Source organism: Typha latifolia, chromosome 1 (assembly GCF_019914945.1).
Source record: "Typha latifolia isolate L0001 chromosome 1, TyphaL0001v2, whole genome shotgun sequence".
Lineage (NCBI taxonomy): Eukaryota > Viridiplantae > Streptophyta > Magnoliopsida > Poales > Typhaceae > Typha > Typha latifolia.
The window spans coordinates 17,767,177-17,777,955 of NC_133086.1; the positions used below are offsets into that span (position 1 = coordinate 17,767,177).

A 10,779-nucleotide genomic window follows, 5' to 3' on the forward strand; every position below is an offset into this window, starting at 1 on the left:
ATATATATATATATATATAGAGAGAGAGAGAGAGAGAGAGAGAGAGAGAGAGAGTTCTTGAATGGTATGCAATATTATTGCTACCCTGTCATGTTGGTGGGATGAATCTGAGCAGCTTCCACAGTTTTTGGTGTGGCCAAGATTTTGGAAATATTTGTCTTTGATGAACAGAATATTAATTGGGTGACCCAAACCCCTCACTTTGATAGCTTCAGCTCTTTCCAGGCATTTAATTAATCACAATTCCTCCTTTGAAACATCCCTAGTTTGGTTTGGTAAGAGTAGGTCCTCCTACTTTCGTTTTAACCATAAAAATAAATTTTTTATCATTAATAATATTTTGAGATATTTTTAGGTCTTTGAGTCTCTTGTAGAGAGAGAGAGAGAGAGAGATTTGGAGCTTCTCTACCGATCATTATCGGTAAACTTTATGTTTTCTCATTTCTCGTAGTTTAATAAGTTTGTTCGTTTCCTCTTCCTCAAAACCCTAATCGAGGTACTTTGTTTGACTAATACGTGAATGGTTTTAATTTTTTGTTTTGTACCTCTGAAAAAATGTATTAAGAATACAATCTGAAATACTCCAAAGAGTTTTCTTTTTCTTTTTGAATTGTATATAACCTTAGTTTTAGCTACATGATTGCTGATAATTTTTAGTAGAATTTATGGGAAAAATATAGACTGCCATCAACCACCGCCTGTGAGTTGTATCACTCTCCCACCAAAGAATGCTAATCAAGGTTGCAGTGTATTATGTCTGTGTATGAGATTAGATACAATCATCCTATATCACTATAAAAGCTAGTGATGATTGTTAAATCATTGGTAGGGTAGGGTAAGATATTGGTAGTTTGGTTGGATAGTCCCATCTAACTCCTTTAAAAAAAATTGCAATATGGATTAAGTCATCCTCTCAATGCCTATTTGCTATATCTAACTAAGAATCATCTGTTTAAATCCTCTCCAGTAAACAGTATGAGCAAATATATCCTAAGTATGTTTGTTGAAATTTGAACCCTGAAATACTAAAGTTGGATGATTCTACTAACTATAATTCTGCACATATTTAATAATTCTAATTATGTCTGAAAAGAATAAAGCGAGATTGTAGAATTAGAGGTGCAAGAACGGGTAAATACATACAATCGATGCATTAATGAATATCTGAAAGCACATTAGTACCGATCTGAACAGTTCACATCGAATCCGAATTCGAATCCGAGACGGATGCCCGGCATTAGCCACATGATCTTTTTGTCCCTTACTTCAGGAATATGGACTGATCCCTTCAATGCTCTTGCTACCAATGTCCAACAAAATAGAAAGCGATCATACTAACTGCGTAGTGTCCTTATTTTGATCTTTGTGAAGTGAGTGACACGAAGAAGGGACTCCATGAGTACAAACTTCACCTAATAACCTTAACCTAAGAGAGAAGAACCTCATGTGCAAAGGATTCTTGCCAGGCCCCAGACTATATAACTCAATCCTCCGTGCCATCGCTGAGTTGTGTATCTCCTAATAATGCCAATGACCCCTTCAATGCTCACATGCATGGTTTTGTCCCCCTCATACAGAATGAACAAGAAGGTAAGAAGAGATCAAAATTTTAATGATGGGGTTGGATCGAAATTTTACTCAAGTGTTCAATAATTTAAGTTGATTTAGAAATATATATATATATATATATGGACTTTATTTAATGTTATAATAAAAAAAAATCTTTTTTAATGGTTTAAATTTTTAGAGTAGTTAATGAGTTTACTATAGTACCATTAAACTAGGCATTGAGTTCAAATCTTGTTGTTTAAATATAAGATCTTCTATTGTTATCCAACAGCTTAAAGGTTTTAAAATAGTTGATGATTTTACCATTTCGTTTTAACTATTAGAACTTAGGAAGTGACAGGTGAAATGTCTAAAATGCCCACGAGTTCAATGTTTCTATCATCATCTTTGAGGGCAATTTTAGATTAGCGAGTTATCCTGCACGCCCTGTCAAACGACGAGAATCGATAGTCCACACGGTTATAGATCCAGAAGCCACCTTGAGAATGCTGTGGCAAAAAATTGGCAATGCCAAGGATAACTACTTTGGCAGCTAAGGGGAGGGGGGCTGGCAAGTAGTACTGCAGGAATTTCCTAAATGTCAGTCTCTCTACCTTCCTAACGGTGCAAATATTTGTCCTTAATTACGGTGTGTCCAAGTTGGTAGGATCGAGCCAAACATGACATCTAATCTGAATAAGACCTGATCACGACGTGAAGTTTTGTTCTCATATACACACACACACACATGTAAATATATATATATATATATATATAGGTATATACACACACAAAAAGATGGGCCTTATGAAGCCCCAGTTTAATTTCTCTGTTACCGTAGTGTGATGTAAAGTGTGATACATGAGTTGAAGGAGACACAAGATGCGCAGGATGTGGTAATGAGCACAAATTTGGTGCGCAGTCAGGGTGCACCATCAAATAGATGCCCGTGTATTGATTATGTATACATGATAACTCTAATCAAGTCTAAACAAAAAATATAAGAGCTATAAAATTTAAGTGGTCACAATAAAAACTATTGGATGCTATCAATATGGCACTAAATGTCAATCCAACATCGAGACTATAGATCACCTCCTTATCAGTTGTCCGTTTACTCGAGAGTGTGGCTCTCCTATCACTTGGGATTCAAATCAATGAATTTACCCTTCTTTTTAGATTCCTAATTGATGGTTGCTCGCTCTTTGCTATCTGAAGAAGATGTGGTCTATTGCTTTCACATGCTCGGGTGTATTTGGAAAGCTCGTTCTCAAAAGACTTTCAACAGTAAACTTGTTCACCCTCAGGATATAGTCTTCAACGCATACAAGCTCCACTCTAAATTTTGGACAGAGCTCAGCTGTACCCTAGCCAAGCAGTGGACTCGTCGCTGACGAACAAAATTGTCGTGGTGGTCAACGGAGAAGCTTGGGTTGATGTTGCATGGAACACCATGCTCTGTGGTGGCATAGGCATCTACACTAATCACATCGCCCTCTCTACCCCGCTAGCAAAATCTATCTTCATTGATCATTGCTCTAAACCCTTACTTGGTGAAGCACAAGTCATTCTGGCAGGCTTGAATGGGTTTTCAAAGCTCCATTCAAAGGATTAAATATGGCTTTCCAGCGATGGCCAATTAGCAGTTAATTGGATCAACAATCTGGATGACAACCCCGACTAGGTAATACTCATATTATCCTTGATAGTAAACAGCTGCTCTCTACAAACCCCTGAGTCAAAACTTGGGTTCACTAGCAGGCTTATCAATTTCTACGGTCCCAACATGTTGTTTGCCTAAGATCTTTTAACCTCTTATTTGAAGAACAACTGGATGTCATCTGTAATTTGACGAACAGTTGATCTAATTCAACTCAATCTGATCTAATTCAATTGAGAGGTATGAGCTGAAAATTTTCCTATCTGTCCTGATATTTGAATCCATATCTACATTTAAGTAATCTATGCTAATGCATATATGAGTTGAAAAATAATAAAAATAGTGCTTTTAAATACTTTTAAATATGAATATCTTATCCATTTTTCACATATATATTCACTAATTGTCTATTAAATTTAACAGTTATACTACAAGTTCTTCTACATTCAAAATATAAATACAGTTATATTTGATATCCAATCTATATCTATGGTTATACTTAATGAATATAGTAATTACGCTTACTTATCTGTTCACTGTCCTTATCGGAGATACAAATATGATTTCACCAATGATCTATATCCAGTAAGTTTTCACCCTAATATCGCACCAACCTGATACCAACAGCCAACAGGCCCTTTATAAGGTTCTTAAATTCACATTAGGGGTGACCACTTCATGCAATAAATATTTAGCTAGGGCTAGATTCTCTAGCAGTCAACACCGCAACAATAAAGGTACTAAATTGGTGTACATCCACGCGTTGATATGATAACTAGCTCTGTCTGAAAAACATCCAACAAATTCAAAAAGATTTAAAATAGTAGCTGTTAAAAGGAAATGGATGGCTAGGTTAATGGTAACCCCTGTGGTAGTTACAACATCTTTGCTTGCTTTTCTAATGCCTGCCATCTTCAAAACTGGTACAAGAAAAAGGATCTGGCTTTAGAGTTTTGGAATTTGACTTCAAATTGAAGAAACAATCCTGCTTTATGTCCGAAAAAAATTTTCTCTGAGATTACTAGATGAGGGAGGAGGCCAAAGTTAAGCAGATAACCCCAACTTTAAAATCACATAAAATTTTAACAACGGTTTCAGCAATTTCACAACACAGTAAGAAAGAAGATGATGACTATCACAAATTGTGCCTCCAATGCAGCATTCCAGTAAATACTTTGGGAAATAATCTGCAGAAATTCTCGAGTCTCTGTAACCCCCGTACATTGAAGAAATAAATGGGCACATGACCTGTCAATATATAGAATATAGATTGAGAGAAACAATTTTCAATTTCATGTTAAGCTAAAGAAGAAAAGAAAGGTGGTCGATCTACCTTATTCTGCAAGCACAATGGACTAGACAGCACCTGTGACAGTGCTTTAAAAGAGAACTAGCTTTACTTTCCACGCATCCATTCTACAAAACTGTCTAAAACCAAGGGCCAAGCAAGGTCTGGGTCGTAGTTATCAAGGGATGGGAAGTTTATCTGTCAAAGGATATGTTAAAAGAAAAACATTATGAGAAAGCAAAAAGGCAAATTAGGAAGACAATACTAAAACAACTCATTTAAAATGAAACTACATATTTAGAAAAAGGAGAAGATGTAAGATAAAGATCAAACTAAATAAGGTTTAGTAGCAAATGGTCCTGGACTTAACCTCATTGCAGAATCGAAGAAAACTCATCCATTGGTCCATGTTTATTACCTTGTAGTCATGTTGGTACTGCAGTATACATGCACAAATGTAGAAATTTAGCAGGGTATGCTAAACATAATGAAACATGAAAACTCACAACCAATAGAAAATAATTTCTTGTAAATTAAGAGCAAATAAATGGCTTCAAAGTAGTATTACCTTAAGATACTCAATAAGCTTATCAACTTGGGGCCGGAATAGGAAGCCCAGGACTAGATCCAGAAGCACGCATGTGCTCTCTATGTCTATGCACTTCTGCTTGTCCTCTGAAGTTTATGAATATAAGAAAAAAAAAATGAAAATTGATCCCGTGCAAACAGAAGAATATCAAAATATTCAGAGCTACCTCACCTGTTAGGCAATAACGGAAGGAGTAAGAAAAGAAATCTAGAAAATTTGATGGCCTTGTGACCTGGTAAATAAGTATTCAACAAATACAAAGTTAAATCGAGATACACATACAAATAAGTATTTGCAGAAATATTGTGGTGGAAAAATAGATAACAATGAGAGACATGCTTGACTAGCAATAGAACAGAATAGAACACCAACCTCATTCATCAATTCTGGCAATGCCTTCTTTATTTTGCTGATAGTATCAGCTCGTAGAGCTTTTAGTCCTCTTCGCCATTCTTCCTGTCACAAAAAAAATGAAAAATCAGATTCACATTCACATATTGAGAAGAGAAATAACGTTGTAATCGCTTGAATATAAAACAATAGAATGTTTGAAGGAAAACATACCAGAGTAAAGTACCCTTGCTTTCCAGCTTTCATTTTCCTGACCAAATATTCCCAGTCAACATAAATAGATCCATAGGGAAAAATGTTTATTAATAAACAATTACTTATAATAAATTCCAATGAAAACAAGATCATAAGAATTATACTGTCATACCATGCGAGCATCAGTATCCTGACATCAGTATGGTCAACCTCCACATTAGAACAGAAAGACTCAATTCCTTCTGGGCTGTTATGAACAAGGAAATTGATATGAGTATTCCTGTACACTACAATCACTGTTTCATGCTTCGATTAATCATCCAATGGCCATGACCTAAAACAATTCTCTTCACAAGAAGTTCTTAGATAATGATCTCAATTTTCTTACGCTGATATCGGAAGGATAAATCCTTTTTAAACTGAGAATCAATAAAAGTAACAAGAAACAACATAACATTTTCAAACAAGCACAAACACAACACTATTAAATGTTATAGTAGTGAAATAATGTAATTTTATGGATCTACTTGTTAAAAGAACTTCCATTCTGTTCCTTTGGCTCTTAACCATTACATTTATTTCCATTTGTTTGGTTCTTTGAATAGTGTGTTTATGCGATGCATAATGCATTCCCTCAGGAGAAGTAAATTTTGCTAAGAGAAATTAAAATAAATAAAATTTGTTTAAGTGGTGTTCTGAAAACTGCAAAGTGAAGTAATAAAGAAAGCACTTCGGTTCCATGTGAATACTCCTGCTTAATTATTTTTTCCACAAAATAAATATTTGTCATTGGTTTTAAAACTCCAAATCTCTTTATAAGTCTGGTTGATATTTTCTCCTTGAATAAGCATCAGAACAAAGTGATGATTTAACGGATTCTTTCCACAAGATACATACATACCTATAAGTGATGTATAATCTAAGACAGTAACTTCAAGTCATATACGTATAATAGTGACAGTTTAGCACATTCCATTTGTAACTTCTCACTAATGAATCTGTACAATAGTGTCTACACTGTATGAGCAGCACATGAAAAGAATTATCAACTTGAATGATCAGAACTCACTCGATAATCCCAGAAGAGGTGTCAGCATATGCGTAGAACAGCTGATCTATTCGTTCCAATTCCTTTGAAATAGCTTTAGTTGGACCTGAACAGCAAAGAGCAAAACGATGCTAAGCCAAATTGATGAGAGTGGCCCCCTCCTATAACTAACTATTCAGAATGGGCAACATTAATTAACATTGGCGACAAAAATCCCAAGAACAATTTATCATATCTATTAACCTAGCGGTAGGAGCTTAGAGTAGATGTGACCCCGATTATTTTGTAATGATTATTAGAAAATAAGAATAGATCTGAATTTTGTACAATGAATTATGGATATGGGTCAAAATAGATGAAAGTTATCAAATCCGGTAGGTTCAGGATAGAGAAAGGACATATGCACAGGTTGATGTAGTTATATATCTTGACTAGAAATCTGAATAAAGTAGCAAAATAAAGCAAGGATTTGAAATGAGAGGCATAAAAAAGAAGAATATGATGGGATTGAGATAGAACAATAAGAAATAACAGGACAACTAAGCTTCACTTTATATCTTTGCATATTCACCACATGTTACATCGAAGGTCCACCAATAGGAACTTAATTTGCCTGAACTTTCACACTATAGTAAGAATCCAATAGAATGATATAGGATGCACAGAACTAGCCAAAGTTAACCTTTGTATCCTTCAAAAAAATTCAACTCATATTATGCTCAACAAAGCGTACTAGAATTAATCTCACGAAACATAGTGAAAGAAAAAATCACAAAGGGAGTCCATGAATCTAGTATCCAAAGAATTTTCTGTCTACTATCTGTACCTGCAGCAAGAAGTTAAGTACTCTGGCTACAGATCAAAACCTTACTAAAATAAGGGTATAAGCCAAAGAAATAGTTTCTTGTGATCTGATAAATCGGCACAAACATCATAGCGAGATTGTTAAATAGTTGCTGCCGCTTATGCTTGCTCATGTTTACAGAACAAGACCATACCAATCAAGATTTGGAATTGAGAGACGGCCAAGTTTTAGTAGTTTCTTCAGCAATTTGATTGGTATAGGTCTAAGACCCCTAAATGATTATTATAGGATAGGTCTTCGATCAAACTAGCAAATTAATTTCAGTTGTCTCTAAATTACCATCAAGTAATGCTTCCAAGAGACTATTTCCAGAGCCTCGAATTCTTTTGGGCATTTAGGGGAGCATGGATTAATCCATCAAGCCAAGAAGGAAATACAAGGCGAATCGCAGAGGAAGGGTTCAAGAAGACGGGAAAGAGATACGGATCCAAGATTACCGATCGCAGCGGCGGAGCCCGATTTCCTGGTGGACGAGCCCCTCATCTTAGAAATCGATGCCGCGACGCGGAGGAGAGCAGTGGAATGAGCGAGCTCTCCCGGGATTCCGACTTGGATTCGGTTTCCTTTCTTACGAAAGGTGGAGGGGATTAAGAGGGGATTTGGTTCTTTCTTTAGTTCGAACTCGATTGGCAGAGAGAGAGAGAGAGAGAGAGAGAGAGAGAGAGAGAGAGAGAGGTGGTGATGGTCCTGATGGATGGCACGCTACTAGGCTCTCTTGGATACGCCTACGTTGCTGATTCGCCATCCTACGTGGCAATTACAGGAGTGTAATAATATATGAAAATATATTTGTAACCATAAGAATAAATATATGGAAATATAGTAAGTATTAGTTAAACTGTCTGTTTTTTTTTTCTTCTTTGTGATAATTACTGACGTCTAAATTGATTATGGACTGGACAAGAGCTAGCCCTTTTCTGATTCCTAGTGACAGAGACTTAATTATACAACAATATATATAATGCATTGCCAAATTATCATTTTTCTCACAGGACTTTGACAACTCCGTCACGTTTAGACGAGAAGAATAGGAGAAAAGAGAAATATGAAAGTTTGATACAATTAAAAAGAAAGGGGACAAAAGGGTCCAAAAAGTGGAGAAAAAAGGTATATAAAATGTTTCTCTTTTTCTTTTTCTTTTTTTTTCACTTACGACGATTTTCTCATCTCGTAGATCCTACTTTTATTTTTTAGTATTCATGAAAGAATTTACTGACCGATGAGCTCATGTCCCCTACACCAGTCGAGAAGTTTTACCTTAGCGTCCTCTTAACGTGGGGGTCATTAATGGGCACTCTATGCTTTTAGTGGACGCTATAGTCATTGTCTCCTATCATCGATTAGCTTTTTACGTACTTTTAGTTTATGTTACCTATCACACCCGTCTATCATATTGTTTTTGTCTTCCAATGTAGACTTTGTAGGCGTTGTTCATAAGGACTCTCGTAGCTCAGTTTATAGATTTGACATTCTTCATAGTCTCCAACCATGGAGTACGTGTCCCTTTCTCCTCGTGTATTATGGCCGACCCTCCCACCTTGTGCATTCTTCTTGAACCCATTACAAGTATCCCAATATAGTTAGCCTCCACTAAAGGTGTTTGTCATTGCTAGGAACCACCTCCTTCTGCTCTCTTGGCTTGTCTCCCTCCCTCGGCTTATCTTCCGTCGAGGGAGAGGAATGGCGTGTGATAGGCTTTATCTCAAGTCGGGCCTATGGGTTGGGCTGCAAACAGTCCAGCTAGAGTTGAGTTTGGGTTATGCTAAGGCCCAACTCGATTGCTAGTGTATTGAGCCACGGAAGCTAGTCTGAGTTGGGCTTCGGTTGGGCCTTGGGCAAACCAATTGGGATGGTGTTGGCGGGGCTGCAACCAAAGGCCCAACCGAATAGGGTGTTATTAGTAGGCTTCAATTTGGTTGCAACCCAGATTATTATTTTGGACGTCCAAGTGAATTTATTTTATTTTGTATTTCATTAATTTCTAGTCACTATGTCTAGTTTTGGCCATATTAGATTGATTCATTAAATATTAATTATCAAGAAATTATAATTCATTCATAATAATTGTTATAAGTTAACAATATTTTGTATAATAATGGATCAGAGGGTTATTAATTACTTGTAACGTGTGTGTGGAACTGATAATACTTATATCATTGCTACTTGGACAATTAATATACTATCCAACCTCTTAGTCAATGGAGCTTATATATGACTTAATTCTATATAAGTATTATTCTTATGTATGGTTAATTACTTTCGTAACATGGTAGATTCATCACCATACAATGAAGACCGTAGAGCTTGATGTCCAATTAATGGAGGAATGTATGTAGCAGCGAAATATAATTTAATCAAGTGAATCATATAGTCTATGAGTAGTGTAGATACTACAGCGTTATTTTTCTTTTATGATTTTATGGCATACATATCTTGCATGTTCATATTTTAAATAATAGTCAGCATAATTATGTTTTTAGTATTTCATTATTACACCACTTGTGCATATAGGTATGTAGTTAAGTCTTATTTCGACGGGCTCTTTTACTCATCCAGCTCTAGATTATGGGCCCCAAAGTGTATATGTGATGTCTATATCTATATTAGTCAATGTTTGAGATTGTTAAATATATTATAATTATGAGACCGGAGTTATAAGTCTAGCGGTACGCAATGATGCAGCATTACCGTGTCTTTTTGAGTAGTGACTTTAGTATAGACAATCAATTAGTTGTTTGCCAAGTAATTAGCATACTAAGGATATCCCTTCTCGATGAAATATTGTGTGCAGACAAAAACATGTATGTCATGTGAGAATTAAGTGGACTCGACTAATATGAGAGACGAGTGTATTTGATGGCGGATGCTTAAAAAGAAAAGCTATTTTAACTATGTTTGGACAGAGAAAAAAGAAAATAACTTTCTCTCATCTTATTTAGATAAAATCAAGAGAAGAGAAACTTTTTTTTTCTCCTATTCTCTCCACCCAAATGAGGTATCTCTAGTTGCTTCTCTCATACATCCAAACAAGAGGAGAGAAAAATATTATCTCTCTTATTTTTCTTTCTATTCTCTTCTTTCCTCATCCTATTCTTTCCATGCAACATGACGAGGATATCTAATGAGATACTGCTCACTGCTCTACTAACTAGAATGTGAGAAAGGATTCCAAATTTTTTTTAATAAATTGTGCTAGAGTCTGGTCTATACGCTCTTAAGAGATAGTAAGGAGAGG

At 35.7% G+C, this 10,779-nt stretch overlaps 1 protein-coding gene across 1 annotated transcript; it reads right to left on the bottom strand.

The window, feature by feature from the left end:
• Nucleotides 1-4,148: 4,148 nt before the first annotated feature.
• On the bottom strand, nt 4,149-8,227 carry LOC140780925 (uncharacterized). Its single transcript, XM_073126646.1, has 10 exons — nt 7,982-8,227; nt 6,701-6,785; nt 5,804-5,878; nt 5,650-5,686; nt 5,458-5,541; nt 5,257-5,317; nt 5,065-5,171; nt 4,867-4,932; nt 4,542-4,694; nt 4,149-4,456 (listed from the first exon to the last, which is right to left on the bottom strand). The coding sequence occupies exons 1-9, from the start codon at nt 8,025-8,027 to the stop codon at nt 4,605-4,607; spliced, it is 651 nt and encodes a 216-aa protein (XP_072982747.1). The 5' UTR covers nt 8,028-8,227; the 3' UTR covers nt 4,149-4,456; nt 4,542-4,604.
• Nucleotides 8,228-10,779: the final 2,552 nt, after the last annotated feature.

Excerpts from the sequence above, each read along its gene's own strand:
- LOC140780925 (XM_073126646.1), bottom strand. The coding sequence starts at position 8,027 with ATGAGGGGCTCGTCCACCAGGAAATCGGGCTCCGCCGCTGCGATCG. Across the intron at positions 5,879-6,700 it reads ACCTCTTCTGGGATTATCGA|CCCAGAAGGAATTGAGTCTT; the intron begins GTGAGTTCTGAT and ends TGTTCATAACAG. Across the intron at positions 5,172-5,256 it reads CTTCCGTTATTGCCTAACAG|AGGACAAGCAGAAGTGCATA; the intron begins GTGAGGTAGCTC and ends CATAAACTTCAG.